Genomic DNA, 23966 nt, shown 5'->3' on the forward strand with positions numbered 1-23966 from the left:
CCGTCTCTATGACTGATGTTTTAATCCGTTTTGGTGTGCATGTTTGACCTGCCGACATCAATTACGTATAAATTATGTATATAAGTCACTCATCCTCATGCCATTCCAGACGTGTATGACTTTCTTCTGCAGAAAACAAATTATGATTTTTAGAAGAATATTTCAGCTCTGCAGGCCCAGACAATGCAAGTGAATGGGTGCCAAAATTTTGACACTCCAAAAAGCATAAAGGCATCATAAAAGTGATCCATATGACTCCAGTGTATTAATCCATATCTTTAAAAGTGATATGATAGATGTGGATGAGAAAAAAAATGAAGTCCTTTTTTGCTAGAAATTCTTCTCCCTGCCCAGTAGGGGGTGATATACATGAAGAATGTGAATCACCAAAAACACAAGAAGAATGTGAAAGAGAAAGTTAAAGTGGAGATTGACTGAGCAGGGAGGAGAATTCATAGTAAAAAGTAGGGTAAGGAATTTTACGATTCCGGTTCCCTAACGGTTCCAGTAATTCTTTTAGTACTTTTAAAATAATTATTTAGAAATGAGAAAAGCAATTCGTATTGCATTTACTACCCTCTGCTGTCTCTTACCATATAATGAGATCATTTCCGATTTGTACAGAGCTGATGTAACAAATCAGAAATACATTTAATACAGTTCTTGTAAAAGGCGTGTTTGCAGACTTTTTAAGAAAAATAAATGCAATCCAATAATAGATCCTTACTCTATTTTAAATAAAGAAATGTAAACCAACACAAAATGTGATGGCATATTTCATTAATTTATTGTTTTATAAAATTCCACTTATTACAACAAAACTTGTGTATCTTTAATTATAACAGAGACACATCATTAAATAAACAGTAACAATTCCAGAGACAGTTTAGACAGTGTTTTGTAGCCTAATGTTGTACTTCAGGCTTGTGACCGAAGATCATAACATTCCGGTATTTTTTAAAGAATGGAACTGGTTCTGAACAAGAACTGGTTCTCGGATCACAACCCTAGTAAAAAGGACTTAAATATTGATCTGTTTCTCACCCACACCTATTATATCATTTCTGAAGACTTTGATTTAATCACTGGAGTTTTATGGATTACTTTTATTCTAACTGATGTGATTTTTGGAGCTTTAAAATTTTGGCACCCATTCATTTGCATTGTATGGACCAAAAGAAGAAATTCTGAGAAATTCTTCAAAAAAATCTTCAGCTGAGTTAGGCAAACTCTCACATCTGAGTGGCATGAGGTTGAGTACTGTAAGTGATAAGAGAATTTTCATTTTTGGATGATCTATTCCTTTAAGTACCAAGATTTTAGAACAAATGGCCAACAGTAAAAAGTACTGTCATTTCAGGGTGGACATTAAAGTATACAAATAAATTATCATTTTCAAAATTCAATCATAATATTTACATTTTAATCAAACAGTTTATTTTACAAACGTATGACCAGACTGGTGCCATTTCAGTATAAGCTTTGTGTGTGCATGGGACAATTCCAGAGGGAAAGAGAGATACTAAGAGGTTTACCTGTTTGCACAGATTTCTATGTTGTTCTTTGCTGTCTCAACGAAGAAGTGCGTGGGGTCAGAGTTCACCATATCACCTGTGCCATTAGGGGGGTTTAGTGGAGGTCGTGGCCTGGGAGGAGGAGTAAATTCAGGGGGGAGGTCCTCCTCATTCGATAACTCCTTCCATGACTCCTATTCACAGCACACAAACATTTCACTGACCGATACATCAGGACACCAAATTTAAATGTTTACGGTTGACATATTTTCCTCATTTAAAAAGTTTTACTCCTAAAGAAATTTAAATATACGTTTAAAAACACGAGTACTCACATGAGATGAAGACTCCATTTATATCAGTAACCTTATAATGCTGTTTTATTCTACACTGAGAGGGTCCCCTTATGGGGTCTGCCATGTTAGGATCACGTGACACTATGTTACTGGACATTTTAACTCATGGATTAATCATCTAAATAGTGAATCTCTACAATGGCATCAATAACTGAAAACTACTGTGTTTGAATAGGGATGGGACGATATGGTTCTCACGTTTCGGTTTGATATACGATATAAGGTTCAAGATATATTTTATTTTTTAATAATTTGCTTATTATTCTAATAAAATTTTAACATTTTAAAAATATAAAAATTCTACATTCTATCACTTAATATTATATAATTAAATGTAATGCATAATCATGATGTGAGCTGTCATAGTTTAAATAATGTGTACAATTTAAAAGTAATAACACTGTGTTTTTATTCATTTGTATAACCAGCGCTAAAACTGTACTATCACTTTAAGAGTTCAACGTGCAAGACTTGCACAGTGTTCCGGTTTATTAACAAGAGAGAAGTCTCTTGGTTTCTTTATCGCATCTGTGCTGTGTGATTAAAATGTATATTTCTTTTTACTTTATTTTCTTACTGACAAGAACAGAAAGGATATTAAGACACATTATTCAATGAAAGTGAAGTGTGGGATCTCATTTTTGATGGACACATTATTCGAAAGAAATGGTTCATTTTAATCTCAAGCACTTTCCAAAACAAGCCGATTGGTATTCCAGTAATTCAATTTCTAAAAGCTAAATTCAAGCACTTTAAAAACTTCCAAGGACTTTGTGTGAACTTTGAAAACAGTATAAGAAAAAAGCGCAAGAGGGGTCAGATCAACCGATAGAGAGATTATGATGTTTGACTGGTCATTTCATTTACAATCACATGGAAAGAAAACAGTGTTGCAAATTTCTAAATATCGAGGTTTGCCTCAATATGGTTCATCATTATCTCGTGAAGCAAAAATATCGCAACTGGATACATCGTCCCATCCCTACCTACATTTGAATGATGCTGAACTAACAGCGCTAGGTTTCAGGGTAAGTCCAAGACAATGTAAACAAACAAAAAATTACTGAGTGCACCTTTAAAATACATTGGTCACTTTTACACAGCCTTACGTTACCTGTACAGAGGTGTCTCCCATGATGTATTTGGCACCCTCTATGACAGCGAGGTAAGAGAAACGCAGCTGATCAGCTGTTTGTATTAGACCCATGCGGTATTGTCGCATTTCCAACAATACCTCTCGGATGCGTACTGATGATGGATCTTTCCTCTGAGACATCTAAAAATACAACAGCAGTTGGTTAGGAGATGCACGGGGGATTGCAGACTTTCTGCTGAGCTCCAAACAAAAGCAATGCCAAATCTGCCTGAGCTGTTCATCAACAAGCTCATTACAAGTTATTGTTTCAAGTCAGCTACATACAATACAGACATCCAGCAGTTTTCAGGCCTAGGATTGTCAAAAGTGTCAGTGCTTTAGTGCAAAGTTAATACTTTGTAAATAATAATAATAATAATAATGAATAAATAAATAAAATAAAGGAAACGGTATTGGTAGAACTAACTCTGTTCAGCACCTTCATGCAAGTGAATGGTGACCAAAATGTTTAAGCTCCAAAAAACACATAAGGCAGCATAAAAGTAATCCAAAAGAGGGAAGTACCAAGCTTGAAATCATGATCATCAACAAGACTGCTGATGTCAAGGTTTATAGTGAAAAAGGAGTTATATTTTGGTCTGATCTCACCCAAAACCAATTTGATCACTTCTGAAGACATGGATTTAACCACTGGAGTCTTATGGATTAATTTTATGCTGCCTTTCCGTGCTTTCTGGAGCATCACATTTTGGTCACCATTCACTTGAACTGTATGGACCAACAGAGCTGAGATATTCTTCTAAAATCTTAATTTGCATTTTTCTTTCTTCTGTAATTTCCAGAAGAAACAAAGTCATAAACATCTAGGATGGCATGAGGGTGAGTAAATGATGACAATTTTCATTATTGGTGAACTATTCCTTTAATATTAATTTAATATTTTAATATGTATTAAATATTTTATAATATAATTAATAAATAATAATATTAATATGTAATAAATATATTCTAATGTTTAATAAATATATTTATAAAAAAATATTTAATATTTCTTTAAAATGTATATTGCTTTAAAACAAAGGAGTGTGTTCAATAGCATGTTAGTTTTTGCTGTGTTTTTAAAACACCATGATTCTCAATATTGAGAATCATGCAATTTAATTGCCATCAACTACTGAAATTTTGGTAACCATACTCTGGACTATTCAATGTCAAAGTCAGGTTTATTGTCATGTTTAACATACTGCAAAGCACTAGAGAGAAAATGAAATTTCATTACAGAGAATAAAAACCAATCATTCCTCTCACCAATAGAAGGCAGGTGTCTACAAGGCAGAATGTTCCAGAGCGGCCGATACCCGCACTGCAGTGGACCACAACAGGGCCGTGCTCGGGGCTCAGACAGCCTGACTCACGCACTTTGAACAGGAAGTTGAGAAAAGATGCGGGTGACTCGGGCACACCGAAATCTGGCCATGTGGTGTAGTGGAAATGAAGAATCTCCCGTGATTCCTGAGTCTTTGAACACACAAAACACAACATTAGTCATAATAAGCGTGTGTTTGTCAGGTATAAGCTTCTGGCATGTTTAATATCCCAGTGTCCAGTCAACAGTCTACTCAAACATGTTCATGTATAACGAAGTTTTTGTTTTGGAAAGCAAGCATTTCAGCTAAATGTGTAATTTCTGTGCTACTAGAATTACCAAACGGAATTGCTCAAATAGTGACTGTTCAAACAAGTTTCCTAAACACTCCTGCCATCTGCCATTGGTTGGACAAACAGATAGTCAGGACCCAAACTCCATGCTATTAGTTGAGCAAATGTTGCTGTGTCAAAAAAAGAGCAATGTTTTTGAAAGCGCTATAGTGCCATAATGTTTACACCTTTGGGTAAAATCAGTCTACAAATTGGCTTACTTACAGCTACCTCTCCATATTAAGCTGGAACAGAAGAATTTTGACATTCAAAACAATTACACACATCACCTTTAAAGTACTTGTGCTGTATCAGCAATGAGAATAGTTGCATGAGTGGAAGAGGAAGGGATGAGGGGAAGATAAAACTTCTCACCGACAGATTCTCCAGCTCCAACTGTCGTACTGTGTAGTACGACTTTACATCCTCTGAGATCAGAGTGAGTTTGAAGTTTGTGTCCTTAAAAACAGCGTCCCTCTCCTCTCGCTGCGGCCAGTACTGAGCACACTTTACCTGCACACACACACACTCCATACGTATGATCGCGTGTAAATGTTCCAAGTAGGCGTCTGAAGCAATTGCATTCATCTATATTGCAGAAACTTGTGTATGAGTTTCACTTACGGAGCCTTTCTCTATAACGCGATTCAGCATCACAACCCCTCGGCAGCACTGTTCCCACACCATCTCCCAGAAATGACCGCAGGTGTTTGGTAATGGGCCCTAAACACACGCACACACAATCACCAAAACAAGCATATCCACATTTGCACTCATGTCCAAAAACATGTCAATTTTACTATTTTATATATGTATGCATATTTAAGAATGTAAGAACGATTCTTTTTTGTAAGATTTTATATATACACACACACACAGACCGGCCACTTTATTAGGTATTAGGTACATCTACTTAGTCACGTGATTATCTAATCAGCCAATCGTGTGGCAGCAGTGTAATGTATAAAATCATGCAGATATGGGTCAGGAGCTTCAGTTAATGGCTTAAGTGATAGCTGTTTTGAATGAATGGAACTCTTAAGGAAACTGGTCTCTGAACAGTTTGAAAAGCACCTTATTTTTATCCTGCCTCCGTATACAGCCTCTGAAGGCAGTATTTTCCTGGTTTCGGACAGAACAATAGAGCAACAATGCTCCCTGGTTTTTATGGTACATTGTGGGATTTTGTTTTTACAGAGTTTCAGTGAACCGGAAAGAATTTGCGATTGAGACAGCCCGAAAAAGGGCTGACTCCCTGATCAGTGGCCTGACTACTGAACTAGGGAGCTGACTGAGACGCACATTGATTTACACAAGGCTCGCATCAGAACGTTGGAACATGCTGCCTTCGGAGACTGTATATGGAGGTAGGATGAAAATCAGGTGCCTTTCAAACTGTTCTGAGATCAGTTTCCTTAAGAATTCCAGTCATTCAACAACTCTGTCTGTTCAGCCATTAACTGATCACGCAGCAAGTCAGCTGAATTTTGGTTGCAGTGCAGAATTGCAGTGGTTTTAGAGCGGTTCTGTGCTCAATAGGCATGAATTCCATCTCGTGCTCGCATTATACTGTACTGTATATTATACACAGAACAGCTGTACTCTGAGTCCAGTTTGTGCGTGGCACTAATGTGTGTTGACAGCATTAAAAAGCGCTCCAGATTTACCTCTTTGCACATTTGCATAATTTCAGTGGTTTTGGTCATTACAAGTGTCTATAAAAAAAAAAATCTAAAGTAAACATTGCACTAGAGTTTTGTGGTTCGAGGCGATAAGAGCATTTCACCATTTTTGGATGGAGCACCAGAGCCTTTCAAAACTGTTGTCAACAAGAACAAAATTCACACTTCCTTCAGTTTTTTTTTTTTACATCAAAATAAGGGCTTGAGACCATTTAGCATTGTCGCCTGCTAAATAATAACAGAAATATATTACTATTGTTTATTACAATAACAATAGTAAATCATTTTCTATAGAGAACTTAAGTGTGAAAATCATGAAACTGGAAGCATGGGCAAAACATGACTTAGGCTAATTTTGGCCAAAAGGAATCATTTACCAGATTGCAGTTTTAACACCTTGTTCAACATGAGAGCTGCTGTTTAATGGATTTTTTATTATTATTTTAGAATTGATATCTAAGCTGTGGCAAAAGTATTTTATTATTATTATTTTTTTTAAATACCTCAAAAAGGGCAGAATAATCGTGATTAATAATCGTAATTAAAATTTAGCAAAATAATTGTGATTATCATTTTAAGCATTATCGTGCAGCCCTTGCATGATGTCATGCAACCTGTGCATGTTGGCATCTGCCAAATTTAGCAAGTTTCAATGAAGTAACTGATGCATTTTCACCAAACTACTGTAGAGTTTGACTGGACGCACAAAAATGAAACTTATGAAGTGTTTTCCCCTCCCTTTTAAGAGTTGTTGTAGAGGTAGGCGATATACCAGTATACATGATAAACCAGTAGAAATTTGGCAACCGGTATACATTTTGGATTATTGTTTGCAACACGGGTACGCAAAACCGCCACCACGTGCAAGAAATGTGCACTTCATTTTATTCGCGTAACACATACGTGGCACACATTCTGTCAGAGAAATGAAGGAGAAAGGCAGAACGGCTTCAGGGTTTTTCAGGTACTGACTAGTGATTGACTGATGTATCGCCGAGGCGCTAAATTTTGCCGTTTGGTTGATTTTTTTCTTGAGGGCGCTGAAAATTGCTGCTTGCATGTGAAGCGACTGAGACATGCAAACAACCTGTCAAGGTTTGTTTTGTTTTTATGTGCCATTGTGTTACTACAATAATAGGCCGGTGTGCAACAGTCTCATTTAAACGGTCCGCATTTCAGAGCCGCAGCAGACGCGTTTGAGCTCATTATGTTAGTGCTCACCTGTTTCATTCTCCCCCTCTCTCATCAACAGTTCACTGTAACTTTTAACTGTCTTGTCTAATGATAAAAAGGCAAATATATATAAAACTAATATCATATACCTTCAGCAAATATGCACATATCTCGTTTAAACAGATGTAATAAACAAACCTCACAAAACTTGAGCAGATCCAGCATCCTGCGGAACGCTCATTTATTTACCTCTAAAGCACGTATTCTATCAGTCTCTCCTCAGCAGTTCCCTGTCACTTTTAACTTCCTTTTCTAATGATAAAAGGCAAATATCAATAAAACTTGTATTATATACCATTTGCAAATATGCAGATATCTCGTTTAAACAGATGTAATTCACGAACCTCATGAAAATCCAGCGTTTTCTTCCCGTCTACCGCTCATCTAATATCCTCCTCTGAAGTGTGTATTTTATCAGCCAGAATCAAAACTTCAGGATCAGGATCAAAAGTTCCCCTGATTCACAAATCATGACGGTCAGCCCATGACAATCCAAGCAGGCGATCCAGGCCGTTTAAAATCTGGATCGCGCACGAGCGCGAGTGCAACTTCAAAGTAAAAGCGCTTCACGTGTAAATGTCTTATTCATTATGAACTGTATGTACAGTTGGTTTGATTTGGTATTTTTTTAGAAAACACAATTGCTAACGTGGAAATGCAGTCGATGGTTGCTGTACTGTATGTACTCTTATTTCCTTCTTCCTAATATATTAACAATTTCTTCATGTGCAAATAAATTACAAAAATGTTATGACCACAGAAATCAGAAGAAACTGCTATCTACCTATTTAAAATTAAAAAAAAATTTACAAAATAAAGTTGAGTAAAATTTAGTAAATATAGTGCTAAAGAGTTTATTATTTTTTTTTTTTACCATTTTATGTTTGTTATTTACTAAATTACATTTTGTGATATATAGGCATTGTATCGGCCTATCGGCCACCCTTCTCTCTGGATATCAGCATCGGCCATTAAAAAACTCATCGGTTGACCACTAGTACTGACCATTTTTCAGAGGCCACCAAAGCAAATACAATGATATTAATCTTGCGTTCTTAACATGCTTCTCATCAGACACGCAGCTGTGTTTCACATTTTCGTGTCCAGCATGCTTCCAGATTGTGCGCCGCAGACACTTGTACAACTCAACCCAGTTTCTCTCTATTGCGATTTGCGGCACAAACTTCAAAACTCACGTGACCCATTTGAATTCTACGGAGTTTTTTACCTTAAAGCACTATGGAGGAAGTCAAACATCGCAAACGACAAGAGAGCCCGACATTCTAACCATTCAAACAATGTTTCATGCGCCAACAATTGTGTGTCATCTGTCATACTTTTAAACTACACATCACCCTTAATAAAATTCAGTTTGAATGATGTTAAATATTAGAAAACAAACCGGCTTTGCTTTCAGACATTCAGATATTGTCTACAGAGATGACTTAAACCATTAAGAGCCTAATGAAGTGTTTTATATTAATAATACTAGTCAACAACATCAGACTGAAATGGGAAATTTAGCATTGTGGTAAGGTGGATTACCACTTTTTGAATACCACCCATGTTTGTCAAGTTCCAAATAAAGACCAAATAGTTTTCATTTATAAAAGGTATTTAATTCAATGACTGGATTTTTCAAAAATAGGCATTTCAATATGTTTTATAAACCAATTTCTATAGATTTTTTTTTTTCTTTTTTTAATTGAACTCTATTGTGATATATATTGTTATCATGATATAAAATTAGTGATATCGTGATAAAAGGTTTTGGTCATATCGCCCACCCCTAAGTTGTTGAGTCCTTTTCATTTGGCTATTTAAATTATGCACAATATGTTTAACATTTTATTATTTGCAAACAGCAGTGTTTTTTTTTCCCCTGCAGTCCCGTGATCAGAACAGATCTGCAACCAACCAGTTAAGAACCACTGTTATAGAGTATTATATACAGAATTAGATTTTTACTCAGTGGAAACTTATGCACTCTAATCACCCAACAATTTCACTAAGTCCGTGTGGTAAATCATGACTAAACATTTAAAAAGAGTCTTCTTGAGGTACAGCTCTGTGTGTGTGAGAATGTGTGTGCAGCTCTGTGTGTGTGTGTGTGTGTGTGTGTGTTGTGTGTTTGTGTCTCAGCTGGCAATGCTCTGACGTAACAAGTCTGGCAGTCCATTGCCATCTCAGAGCACCAGTGTGCATCACTACAATAAATAAACATGCTGTGCTGACGCAATGCAAGATTTCGCAACATTTCCCACTGTAATCTCCAAATCTGGGAGAGAGACCATCTCTTTGGCAGAAGCCACAAGTGTCAAAATGGAATGTCACTGTAGTAAGTCAGAGTGTAATGTTGTTTGAGGTGGTGGTGGCCTAACGGTTAAGACTTTGGATACATAATGTAAATGGCAATGCCAGGACTGATGCGTCTAAACAGCAATTTACTGAAAATTACCTCAATACTCTTGCTCAATATATTATATATAATCATTTACTCACCCTCATGCCATCTAGATGTTTATGACTGTCTTTTTTCCACAGAACACGTACAAAGATTTATGGAAGAATATTTCAGCTCTGTAGGTCCATACAATACAAGTGAATGGGTGCCAACTTTTTGAAGCTCCAAAAAGGCATACATAACCATCATAAAAGTAATCCATTCAACTCAAATGGATGAATTAATGTCTTCTGAAGCTAAATGCTAGGTGTGTAAAAAATAGATCAATATAAAAAGTTTTTTTTTTTTTTACTAAAAATGTTCACTTCCAGCCAGCTTGAGGTTTGTACGCTGAGGAGGGTGGAGTTCAAACTGCCTCTTCACATGACGCAAGCATGATAGTCCCTCCTCTGCATAGATATTCATACATAGATACCTTATTAGCAGCTGTTCCTATGGACATTGATACTGTTTCCACACAAAAGCAGTTTGTGCAGCAGTCAGAGGCATCTCCTCAATCATTCACTTGCATTCAAACTGATTCAAACAGCTCTCCTTGTTCACCGTTCCAAGATGGCGCCACAGTCGATGTTACCAAATCATCCGAATGAGGCATCTATGTATGAATATCTATGCTCCACTGTTGTAAACACTGCGCTTCTGTATTTTTTCGTATTTCACGCATCATTTCTCGTGTGAACTTGCCAACGCACTTACATCACGCAAGAGGCAGCGTGTATTCAACCCTTGTGAATGTTTTTTTTTTTTAAAGTTTTAAATATGGATCTATTCCTTACATATACCTAGTGTTTCGCTTCAGAAGCCATTAATTAATAGACTGGAGTTGTATGGATTACTTTTATGATGGTTTTGTGTGCTTTTTGGAGCTTCAAAAAGTTGGTCACCATTCAATTGTATTGTATGGACCTACAGAGCTGAGATAATCTTCCAAAAAATCTTCATTTGTGTTCTGCTGAAGAAAGAGTCATAAACATCTAGATGGCATGAGGGTGAGTAAATGCTGAGAGAATTTAAATTGAGTGAACTAATCATTTAAACAATTCATTCACCCAAAAATGTTCATGTCCATGTCGTTCCAGATCCTTATGTCCGTGTTCCTTTCATGATCGAATTGTTCAGACCATTTTGTGAAGCAAATCAACCAAATCACGGCAAACATTTTGTCTTAAAATTGCTTCTGGGTGTGCCAAGGAAGATTTTCAGTGAATAACTTACCTTTTGGTTTCTCACCCAAAGCCATCATAGTCTCACAGACACTTTTATGATACTTAATACTTAAAATCATTGCAATTGCATGGAAAAGAGCAACCAGCACATTCTTCTAAACTGCTCCTTTTGTGTTCAGTTGAAAAAAAGACAGTTATAGATATACAAAATCGTATTAACTATATTGTGCACTGTTGAGGGTGAAATGCCCAAAATCCTTCCAGTTTGTCTTTGGGGGACATTGTCCTCAATGTGCTGGATTATTTGCTGAAGCATCTGTTGGCAAATTGACAAGTCTCGAATGATCCTTGCTCTTAAAGGATTAGGCTGTTTTTGGAGGCTCCTTATATACTATGACATGATTGCCTTACCCGTTTAACATCTGTATTACATTGCCTTATTTTAACTCGTCAAAATGTTATTAGTCTTAAATTGCCTCAACTTCTTTGGAGTGTGTTGCAATCATCTGATTTGAAATTACTGTACATAAAAAAATGAAATTCACAAGGTAAAACATCATATATTGTGTAGTTGTAGTGCTTTCAATATAGCAAAGGGTGAATATAATTTACAAATTACTCCTTTTTGTTTTTATTAGTATTTTTCATACTGTCCCAGCTTTTTTGGAATTGGGGTTGTATATGTAAAGGAGCAACCTAAAAAAAAAAAAAAAGTCCAAACAAAAGATCCCTTAAGTAATAAGGGTTAGTTTGTCACCTGAGTTAGTATGTAGTTTCTCTGAGCTTCCTCCACAGAGATCAGACTAGCATTGATGTAGTCATTATTGCCAATTTGTAGACAAATTCGGCTGTGGTCAACTGTGAGAAAAAAGAGAGAGATTAAGCTGCGAGGTACAATATCCATGATGCTTTGCACGTTCAGCTGTGGAACCATTCTTTTTCAGGTCCTGTTCTCAGTTCCCCACGAGACAGAAAAAAACATCTTCATAATGAAAATGCTCAACTGAAACAAATTACACAAACACTCAATTGGCTTATGTACTGTTCTTTAAGCTGAGGTCCTTTTTGGGTTGTCGTGGGGGGGAGAGAGAGAGAGAGAGAGAGAGAGAGAGAGAGAGAGGAAACCACAACAGCATCGCTCTTTAAAGTCTTTGTGAAGGCAGAGTTAATAAAAAAAAATTTAAAAAAAGACGAGACATCTTGAGTGTGACTTTAACAGCTCGCTGATAACAGGCCCTTTACGTTAGGTGTCACTGACTCTGAAGAACAAGAGAAGTGGCACACTTACACGGGCTGACGTCTCTGTAGCGATTACGACTTCTGTTTTCTGGAAGTTTGGCGAGCTTGCATGGCAGGTCGCTGGACTGCTGCCTGATCTCCTGCAATAAACAAAAGTCAATGAGATGAAAATGTTAAATCCCCCTTTGCTACTGAAGTGAAACATACAGGCAAATGATTTGCTTGGTTCAACTGTGTGGCTGAGAGTCTCTGTATGCAAATCAAATACACAGTTACGATGACAGAAGAACAGCATCACCAGCATCTAATGTGTGATGCCAATCATCTATTACAGGCACTGTAGAATTAAAGTGAGCAAGAGCAAATCAGAACACACCACACCAAATCCAGAAGCAAAACAACAAGTTAGAAAACACAACGGCAAGTCAGAAAACACAACGGCAATGCAGTCGAAACAGAAAGCTTAGGTACCATAGCTTCTCACCTGACTGGCTGTGTGGAGAATACCTAGTCCTTTCCTCAGGATTGGTTCTCTGCCCACTTGTGCGATTGTGAGTGATTTGTCACTCAGTAAAACAGTAATGGGACACTTTATAAAATGTTTTGGGTACGAGGTTCATCTACGGTGTGTAAGGGACTGTCTAAAAATTCCACAAACTGTGCTAAAATGCCGGTGTCCATACTTTCATTCAATTGACTTGCATATTCTAACATAACACCGTTATTAAAAAAAGCATTCTCACTCTAAAGGTTGCAGTAGACTGCCAGTGTGATGCTCACCTTCTACAGTGTTCAAATATTTTAGAAAAAAAACTGATGAAATTTACCAAGATATTATTTACTGTAAAGGTTATAGAAGGCTGCTATTAGATATGATGACTGCCTCTAGGTGAGATTTTCCCAGGATGTGGAATTATACAGTATTCAATTATTTTTTTAAATAATATACAGGTGCATCTCAATAAATTAGAATGTCGTGGAAAAGTTCATTTATTTCAGTAATTCAACTCAAGTTGTGAAACTCGTGTATTAAATAAATTCAATGCACACAGACTGAAGTAGTTTAAGTCTTTGGTTCTTTTAATTGTGATGATTTTGGCTCACATTTAACAAAAACCCACCAATTCACTATCTCAAAAAATTAGAATACATCATAAGACCAATAAAAAAAACATTTTTAGTGAATTGTTGGCCTTCTGGAAAGTATGTTCATTTACTGTATATGTACTCAATACTTGGTAGGGGCTCCTTTTGCTTTAATTACTGCCTCAATTCGGCGTGGCATGGAGGTGATCAGTTTGTGGCACTGCTGAGGTGGTATGGAAGCCCACGTTTCTTTGACAGTGGCCTTCAGCTCATCTGCATTTTTTGGTCTTTTGTTTCTCATTTTCCTCTTGACAATACCCCATAGATTCTCTATGGGGTTCAGGTCTGGTGAGTTTGCTGGCCAGTCAAGCACACCAACACCATGGTCATTTAACCAACTTTTGGTGCTTTTGGCAGTGTGGGCAGGTGCCAAATCCTGCTGGAAAATGAAATCAGCATCTTTAAAAAGCTGGTCAGCAGAAGGAAGCATGAAGTGCTCCATAATTTCTTGGTAAACAGGTGCAGTGACTTTGGTTTTCAAAAAACACAATGGACCAACACCAGCAGATGACATTGCACCCCAAATCATCACAGACTGTGGAAACTTAACACTGGACTTCAAGCAACTTGGGCTATGAGCTTCTCCACCCTTCCTCCAGACTCTAGGACCTTGGTTTCCAAATGAAATACAAAACTTGCTCTCATCTGAAAAGAGGACTTTGGAACACTGGGCAACAGTCCAGTTCTTCTTCTCCTTAGCCCAGGTAAGACGCCTCTGACGTTGTCTGTGGTTCAGGAGTGGCTTAACAAGAGGAATACGACAACTGTAGCCAAATTCCTTGACATGTCTGTGTGTGGTGGCTCTTGATGCCTTGACCCCAGCCTCAGTCCATTCCTTGTGAAGTTCACCCAAATTCTTGAATCGATTTTGCTTGACAATCATTAGGCTGCGGTTCTCTCGGTTGGTTGTGCATCTTTTTCTTCCACACTTTTTCCTTCCACTCAACTTTCTGTTAACATGCTTGGATACAGCACTCTGTGAACAGCCAGCTTCTTTGGCAATGAATGTTTGTGGCTTACCCTCCTTGTGAAGGGTGTCAATGATTGTCTTCTGGACAACTGTCAGATCAGCAGTCTTCCCCATGATTGTGTAGCCTAGTGAACCAAACTGAGAGACCATTTTGAAGGCTCAGGAAACCTTTGCAGGTGTTTTGAGTTGATTAGCTGATTGGCATGTCACCATATTCTAATTTTTTGAGATAGTGAATTGGTGGGTTTTTGTTAAATGTGAGCCAAAATCATCACAATTAAAAGAACCAAAGACTTAAACTACTTCAGTCTGTGTGCATTGAATTTATTTAATACACGAGTTTCATAATTTGAGTTGAATTACTGAAATAAATGAACTTTTTCACAACATTCTAATTTATTGAGATGCACCTGTAATATATAATTCAACTTTCAACTGCTTTTATTTTCAGCAAATTTAACATGTGTAAATATTTGTATGAACATAAAAAGATTCAACAACTAAGTACTGCAGTACATCACCTCTTCATGGACTGCACCAGACTTGCCAGTTCTTGCTGTGAGATATTACCCGACTCTTCCACCAAGGCACTTGCAAGTTCCCGGACATTTCTGAGGGGAATGGCCCTAGCCCTCACCCTCTAATCCAACAGGTCCCAGACATGCTCAATGGGATTGACATCCGGGCTCTTTGCTGGCAATGGCAGAACACTGACATTCCTGTCATGCAGGAAATCATGCACAGAACGAGCAGTATGGCTGGTGGCATTGTCATGCTGGAGGATCACGTCAGGATGAGCCTGCAGGAAGGGTACCACATGAGGGAGGATGTCTTCCCTGTAACGCACAGCGTTGATATTGCCTGCAATAACAACAAGCTCAGTCCGATGATGCTGTGACACACCGCCCCAGACCATGACAGACCCACCACCTCCAAATCGATCCCACTCCAGAGTACAGGCCTCGGTGTAACGCTCATTCCTTCGATGATAAACGTAAGTCCGACCATCACCCCTTGTGAGACAAAACCGCGACTAGTCAGTGAAGAGCACTTTTTGCCTGTCCTGTCTGGTCCAGCAAAGGTGGGTTTGTGCCCATAGGCGACGATGTTGCCGGTGATGTCTGGTATGGACCTGCCTTACAACAGGCCTTGAAGCCCACAGTCCAGCCTCTCTCAGCCTATTGCTGACAGTCTGAGCACCGATGGAGAGATTGTGCATTCCTGGTGTAACTCGGGCAGCTGTTGTTGCCATCCTGTATCTGTCCCGCAGGCGTGATATTCGGATGTACCGATCCTGTGCATGTGTCCTTACATGTGGTCTGCCACTGTGAGGACGATCAGCTGTCCTTCCTGTCTCCCTGTAGTGCTGTCTTAGGTGTCTCACAGTACGGACATTGCAATTTATTGCCTCCATGCAGCATGCCTAAGGCATGTTCACGCAGATAAGCAGGGACCCTCATCTTTTTCAGAGTCAGTAGAAAGGTCTCTTTAGTGTCCCAAGTTTTTATAACTGTGACCTTAATTGCCTACCGTCTGTAAGCTGTTAGTGTCTAAATGACCGTTCCACAGGTGCATGATCATTAATTGTTTATGGTTCATTGAACAAGCATGGAAAACATAGTTTAAACCCTTTATAATAAAGATCTGTAAAGTTGTTTGGATTTTTACAAAATTATCTTTAAAATACAGTGTCCTGAAAAAGGGATGTTTCTTATTTTGCTGAGATTTATATATTACATTACTAAACCTGCTGAGTTGCGTTCAAAATGCATAAGAGCGAACTGCTCCATGGAAATAAAGCGAATCTCACAGCAACTCCTGAGATGATCGAAGATCAGATAGACAACTTTATTCTTGCAAACTTCAAGCGCGTGTCTTTGTGACTAACAGCATTTCTTGTCATGTATCACTCCGAGACACCTTACAGGGCACCCGCCTGTTGCGGGTATGAGCAAAATTACTCATGAAATACCTGCATTCAGATGAGGAGCTTGCAAACTGGATTGAGCCTCATAGCATTTGGAGGGTGGCACAATTTCACACCCTGGGCGCACATAAAAAATAAAGAACGTTTGTAAAATCACTAGTAGAAAATGCTCTTAACCGTGAAGATTAATAGTTATTGGGAAACGAGGCCCAGAACTCTATGCATGTGCGTGTATTGGAGAAGCGCTTTCATTGCACACATATCAAATCAGACATGCATCTGCGGCTTTTCTTTCATCTGTTCTTCAATATATAATCACACATTTCGTCATACGTGCGTCTTTGTGTCTAATTTCTTGTCATATCACTCCGAGAAGTCTTACAGGTCGCCCTCCATAGTGGCTGGTACAGCAGCAAAATTACCCACCACTCCGCATGAAAAATCCGCATTTGTTAATTTCGAACCTTGTTCACCAGGAGTAGGCTGTATGACAAATTTGGGAGAAAGAAAGTCAAAACTGTGTCATCGACTTCAAGCTTTGCAATCACACCCACAATTTCAGCAGGTAAATTATCTCTAGAAAGTTTTAAATGATCATGTGTTGGTAATGAATGGTGAAACACCTGGCGAGCCACTTGATTTTTAACAAAGAGCCAATTGTGGCTCGCGAGCCATAGGTTCCTGACCCCTGCGCTAGACGAACCATGAGACCATAGATGAACATCGCACCTAAAACTAACTTTTCCTGGTTGCTGATTTTACTCACTGCGTTATAAAGTTTCCCATAACTTTTTTCCAGAGAGAGAAAACACTCCAAATGATTTAGATTTTCAGTCAGTGACCATTTGGCATGGATTTTTATATAATCAGTGAACCAATCCTGAAGGACTACGTCTCATTCACACAGCCAATCAGGTGAGAAGCAATGGTACTTACCCTTTCGGTTTCAACTGTCTTGCCATTGTGTTTTCTGATTGCTGTTGTGTTTTCTAACTTGTTTTGTTTCTGGATTTGGTGTTATGTTTTCTGATTTGCTCTTTTGTTTTCGGATTTGTGTTGTGGCAGATAATCATCCATGCTATTATCAAATCAGCCAATCATGTAGCCGCAGTGCAGTGCATAATATCGTGCAGTGAGTAATATCATGCAGATATGGGTCAGGAGCTTCACTTAATGTTCACATCAACCATCAGTATGGGGAACAAATGTGATCTCAGTGATTTGGACCGTGGCATGATTGTTGGTGCCAGATGGGCTGGTTTGAGTATTTCTGTAACTGCTGACGATCTGGGATTTTCACACACAGTCTCTAGAATTTACTCTGAATGGTGCCAAAAACAAAAAACATCCAGTGAGCGGCAGTTCTGTGGATGGAAATGTCTTGATGAGAGAGATCAACAGAGAATGGCAAGACTGGTTCGAACTGACAAAGTCTATGGTGACTCAGATAACCGCTCTGTACAATTGTGGTGAGAAGAATAGTATCTCATAATGCTATTCTGAGACGCGGGTGGCGCTGTTTTGGCGGCACGAGGGGGATCTACACAATATTAGGCAGGTGGTTTTAATGTTATGGCTGATCGGTGTATAATCAGCAAAGCAAAGCGGTCAACACTGCAAGTGCGCAACATCGGAGCGATCTAGTTTTCCTGCATTTCATATCGCCACATTTTCATACCGCTCCCTCAAATCATATTACAGAACCTTTGACAAGAAAGGCAGACAAAGCAAAAATGCTTTGTATAAACTGCAACCAGAACTACACTGGGTGAAGAGAACCTACTACAGGGAGAAGAGAAACAATTAAACACCTGTTACATCTGTCATCTCCATCTATCTGGAGCTCCATCTGACCTGTACAGGTATTTCTCTGCCCTGTGAATCTGTCAATTTTAATTAGTATGTAAAATATGCATAAATAATAATACTTAATATAAATACAATAAGATTTATAATATACATAATATGAAAATGCCTCCTTTAATATCTTTAATATACATATAATTGAAGCAAGGTTCTCTCTCAGGATTTCATCCATTAACATTTTCAATGCATTTTGTCAACATTAAACAGCCATTTTAATGTAACTGGTGAGTATTGACTTGTTCTCTTAAATTGATAGTAATTCTGTCATCACGTGCAAATGTTTATGATTTTCTTTCTACCGTGGAACTCAAAAAGAGATGTTAGGGAAAATGTATGGGGAAAAAAATGTGTGACGATGCATGGTAACTGGAACTAACTTTCTGCCTAACATATCCTTTTGTGTTCCACAGAAGAGAGAAATTCATACAGGCTTGGGGGTGAGTAATGATAATGTCATTTTTGGGTGAACTGCCCTTCAGCTACCTGTTAAAGTTTTGTTAAACTTTTTGGTATGTGCAAAGAACAACAACACAAATGAAAGTCATTTCTTCCTGAGAAACAAGCGACTGAAGCAGAGGACCATAATTAAGCAATACACTTAAAAAAAAATAATAATTCTATCTGCATAAAACTAGAGGTAAGAATTGTAACCACTGTGAGATTTAGGTAAGATTGTTGTAAATGTTCAGATGTTTTAGTAAATTTTACCCGCAGTAGAGCCCTTCAGAGAACCATCCAGAGCCCTTCAAAAGCCCTCAGTAAACACACAAATGACAAGGTGAACATGAATATCCCATCTATAATGATTCTACGGTCATTTTAAGCTACTCCTCCACCGATGTGCATAAATACGGGTCCGGAGTTGTGGGCTTGTGGACGAACTAAAACCAGCACTGCTACTGAACAAAATCCTAGGGGAAACAATCTAACAGACTTTCTCTTTGAAAAGATGAACTCATTCCCTGCATCTGTATACAGCTCTCTGTTTACAAATGAAGAATTCAATTAATCTCTTAGGGGCCGTTCAGACCGGGAAAAAAAAAAAAACACAATGCAAAGATTTTGAGAACACAGGTGTCTCGAGACACGTTTTTAACAGCTGAAGTTGTTTTTAACTTGACACGGTGCATAAAACCGCGGCGTTCCAGCACAAGACATAGAAAAACAACTGAAAACAGTGCAGGCGGACACACACACACAAAAACGTGCTAGGGATAGGTTAGGTTAGGTATAAACAGCACCTTACACAGTACATTTATTTTAAGAGATTGGGCAGAAGTTGGCAAATGATAGGGTACAATTGGGCTAAAGGCACACATAAAAAAAAATGCTTTATTCTGGTCACAAAATGTATCAAGATCAGAAAAAAAAACATTTCTTTTTATTGAATAATGATGGAGCAACATAATGTGTGTGAAAAAAAAAAAGAAAAAAAAAACTTGGTGGAGAGGGGGCCTTTTACCCCACACTTGGGATACAAGGCCCCCACATTTGAGATAAAACACCCCCAGGGGGTTTACAGTGATATCATGTAGATATAGGGGCAATAGTTATAGGGCAAATATAATTATGCAAATCACTTTGATACAGCAAAAGTAACATATTAAGATAATGCTTATTCAAAATAACTACTTTAGAAAAGGTTGCACTATTTCCAGTTAATCTAAAACACATTTGGCATTTTAATAAGATATCTATAGAATTTCTTTCTCTATAAAATAAATAAATCACCATTCTGATTAGATCAGTCAATGTGAGCCCACTATGAAAATTTTTCATAAGAAATCTATTCCTCCAACGTAAGAAAAACAATGTGTTTTATGGGGGCCTTTAGCACATCCAACAGCAAATGCATGTTACCAAATATCCTAACCTTTCACTTATTGGACAGTTACACATTTTTAATTTGTCTCTAAATAAATGTGATAGTTTCAAGGATTTTCATTGGCTTCATTTTTTTTTAATTAAATATTATATCAAATTGCTTAAAACAGGGCAATTTTGTAATATATATATATATATATAATCTCAGTGTACTGTTTAGTGTTTTGGGAGAAAATCAAATCAAAAGTGCCTTTCGTTCTAAACCCCGAAAAAAACTTGCTTTTTGAGTCATTATGAAAAATTAGAGCGCCATAAAACAAATACAAAAAAAGTACTATCAAACTCGTTTTCCCTGTCTAATCAACCCGTGACCGGTTGGCATGAGTGCAGGTCAGGATCACTGAATCTAATCTCCGGTCCAATTAATACCAAGGACACTCGCGCTTGCCGCTTTCTCTAACCATTAACAGGACACGGGTCGTCGTTGACTTCTGGTGTTTGAGTTTTAAACCCTGTTATACCAACAGGTCCATGTGACTGTCTAATATTTCTCCGGTGTGTTTCGGGAAGTTCTGTTGGTACCTGAGCTGGCCTGCTGCTTAACCTGAGGATGGCAAAGCGCTCGTCACGGGTCTCGCCTTCTGTTAAAACAGCCTCTATTACAATCACATGTAAAAGTACCTATCTGATCCAAGATAACCTCACAACCACCCAGACTGAAATCCACGGCTTTACCTGGTAAACGGCGGTCCAGTTCCCGAGCTCGTCGATTTCCCGAAACTCGGATTCCATTGCCGCGTGTGTTCCCCGCCGCTCGATGGATTACTCCCTGCCAATATACGCAGTTATAAACTCGATGTCGAATCACATGAGAATAAATTACTTTTAAAAGTCTGCTTTATTTTTCTTACGGAAGGTTTTTAGTGGTACTGTTATGTTGCTCTTACCGGAAACACGCTGCTCGCCCCTCCCGCAGCACCACGTTTCTCCACCGTCCGTCGTGCTCACGCCCTCATTTTCCTCAGATTGACCAATGAAAGCTTGTGTGTGGCCGTAAATTCAAGATAAAGGCCAATCAGCATCAAGTAGTAGGGCGTGACAAACACTTAGACCAATCAAAGTACAGAGCGACACTTCTAAGTTACTCTGGGTACTGTAGTTTGTTGTAATTTGGGAGTTTACACATGTGGGTAGAGGTTTAGAAAAGTACAGAAATTAAAAAGGCTAATATTACACCCAGAAGGTTCTCTTAGCAATTTTAAAATGGGAATCCCAGTAAAAATGTAAAAAGGTTTTTTTTTTTTTTTTTTTTTAAACCCAGCAATCAAAAGTCATTTTGACATGTTAAAAATGTTTTGTGTGTGTGTGTGTGAGACATTCCATTATAATTTTGCCATTTGTAGGATAAGACAAAAAGTTATTTTGGATGTTGTCCTACTTTTGAGCAAGTCTCTACAGGCTGACTGCAGTTTTCCAGTTCAGGAAGGAACGTGGTTCCCAACCTGTTTTTCCCTGAAGCCCCCCATAATTACATATAAGGAAGTCTGAATGTAGACAGACAGACAGATAGATAGATAGAGAGTGATTATTGACACAGAGCCCTGCAGCTGCTTGATGGTCTCATTATAAAGCAATAACGTCAAAAAGTTTTAAGAGGTTTTGCAGTTTTGCAGTGCCTTGTTATGAAGCTGCATTAATTCCATGCGTTTTTTGCAAACTTAAACTCAGCAAAAAAAGAAATGTCCCTTTTTCAGGACACTGTATTTTAAAGATAATTTGGTAAAAATCCAAATAACTTTACAGATCTTTATTGTAAAGGGTATATAAACAATGTTTTCAATGCTTGTTCAATGAACCATAAACAATTAATGAACATGAACCTGTGGAACGGTCGTTAAGACACTAATAGCTAAAAAACAGTAGGCAATTAAGGTTATAAAAACTTAGGACACTAAAGAGACCTTTCTACTGACTCTGAAAAACACCAAAAGAAAGATGCCCAGGGTTCCTGCTTATCTGCGTAAATGTGCCTTAGGCATGCTGCATGGAGGCATGAGGACTGCAGATGTGGCCAGGGCAATACACTGCAATGTCCGTACTGTGAGACGCCTAAGACAGCGCTACAGGGAGACAGGAAGGACAGCTGATCGTCCTCGCAGTGGCAGACCACGTGTAACCACACCTGCACAGGATCGGTACATCCGAATATCACACATGCGGGACAGGTACAGGATGGCAACAACAACAACTGCCTGAGTTACACCAGGAACGTACAATCCCTCCATCAGTGCTCAGACTGTCAGCAATAGGCTGAGAGAGGCTGGACTGAGGGCTTGTAGGCCTGTTGTAAGGCAGACGTCACCGGCAACAACATCTCCTATGGGCACAAACCCACCTTCGCTGGACCAGACAGGACTGGCAAAAAGTGTTCTTCACTGACGAGTCGCGGTTTCATCTCACCAGGGGTGATGTTCGGACTCGCTCTTATCGTCGAAGGAATGAGCGTTACACCGAGGCCTGTACTCTGGAGCGGGATTGATTTGGATGTGGAGGTTCCATCATGGTCTGGGGCGGTGTGTCATAACATCAGCGGACTGAGCTTGTTGTCATTGCAGGCAATTTCAACGCTGTGTGTTACAGGGAAGACATCCTCCTCCCTCATGTGGTAGCCTTCATGCAGGTTCAGGGACACATTATTCCATTTCTGTTAGTTACATGTCTGTGAAACTTTAGTGTATGTCTTAGTTGTTGAATCTTTTTGTTCATACAAATATTTACACATGTTAAGTTTGCTGAAAATAAAAGCAGTTGAAAGTGAGAGGATGTGTGTTTTTTTTTTTTTTTAGCTGAGTTTAAGCACTTTGAACACTTTAACCCCATGTAGTTCAAAGATGCTCTGGTTGGTAGAGCGACATATATGAAGTTTTGCTACAGTTGTCTTTGGACAGTTTTTGAATGTTTATTTTGAGATTTTGCTTACATTTGTTGAGTTAGCAGAGGACGCTGACATGATGGCTGTCTTGCTACTTAAGCACAAAGCATATGACATCCGGCGTCCCCTAGGTTGGGAACCACTAGTGAAGTGAGAGTTCAATTTTTTTTACATTTCCAACAAATCTGCATATTTCCCAAGAACCCTTTTTACCAATCTTTACAATATTTTAATTTGGATCACTTTCATTCCCCCAGGCTGAGAAAACATCACTGGCCCCTATGTATATGGCAATTATCTATAGAAACACTGAGTCAGACAGAGACCAGATTCAGTCATGCTGACGATGAATGCATATTCATACATCACTGAGACTGCTGTCAATAGTTTCAGGAAGATCCCATTCCTTGCCTTTCTGGTATATGATGAGGAAAACTAATGGCTAGGTGTGACATGTGTTAAAAAAGGATTTTGAAAAAAAAATCCACCTCAGTCCCACACCATCTGGATGAAAGCAAATGTCCTGGCTCTGACTCATGAGTTGTTTCAGTTTCCACAGCTATAGATAGGCTGCGTTATTTGAATGTTTCCGTCTGCATAACATTTTCTTATCATACCTCAAAGCACATCAAACAGCTGCATGTCCACTCAGCCAATAAGGGTCAGTCCAGTTCTGATCAGTGGCGGTTCTGCCTTACTTGGTGCCCTAGGCGAGATCCAACATGGCGCCCCCCTCAATGGCCAAAAAATTACAGAATGTGTATTCTTCTTTCTGCTGAACACAAGCAAAAAAAATTTAGAAGACTATCTCAGCTTTGTAGGTCCATTCAATGCAAGTGAATGGTGGCCAGAA

At 38.5% G+C, this 23966-nt stretch overlaps 1 protein-coding gene across 3 annotated transcripts in view; it reads right to left on the reverse strand.

Moving 5' to 3' along the window:
- The window catches only part of LOC127424255 (tyrosine-protein phosphatase non-receptor type 1-like), a 64853-nt gene extending 43664 nt beyond the window's left edge, over nucleotides 1–21189 (reverse strand). The window contains exons 1-9 of one of the 3 annotated variants that reach the window (XM_051669272.1): nucleotides 21129–21189; nucleotides 20917–21010; nucleotides 12498–12588; nucleotides 11967–12067; nucleotides 5289–5387; nucleotides 5040–5177; nucleotides 4275–4484; nucleotides 2985–3146; nucleotides 1536–1708 (exon numbers count right to left, since the gene is read on the reverse strand). In XM_051669272.1, the coding sequence (XP_051525232.1) occupies nucleotides 1536–1708; nucleotides 2985–3146; nucleotides 4275–4484; nucleotides 5040–5177; nucleotides 5289–5387; nucleotides 11967–12067; nucleotides 12498–12588; nucleotides 20917–20973 (1031 nt within the window). In that variant the 5' untranslated portion in view covers nucleotides 20974–21010; nucleotides 21129–21189. Of the gene's footprint in view, nucleotides 1–1535; nucleotides 1709–2984; nucleotides 3147–4274; nucleotides 4485–5039; nucleotides 5178–5288; nucleotides 5388–11966; nucleotides 12068–12497; nucleotides 12589–20916 lie in introns of all 3 variants that reach the window. The other 2 variants (XM_051669271.1, XM_051669273.1) reach the window with 2 other exon arrangements.
- Nucleotides 21190–23966: the final 2777 nt, after the last annotated feature.

Source organism: Myxocyprinus asiaticus, chromosome 33 (assembly GCF_019703515.2).
Source record: "Myxocyprinus asiaticus isolate MX2 ecotype Aquarium Trade chromosome 33, UBuf_Myxa_2, whole genome shotgun sequence".
In the NCBI taxonomy this organism is placed as follows: Eukaryota; Metazoa; Chordata; class Actinopteri; order Cypriniformes; family Catostomidae; genus Myxocyprinus; species Myxocyprinus asiaticus.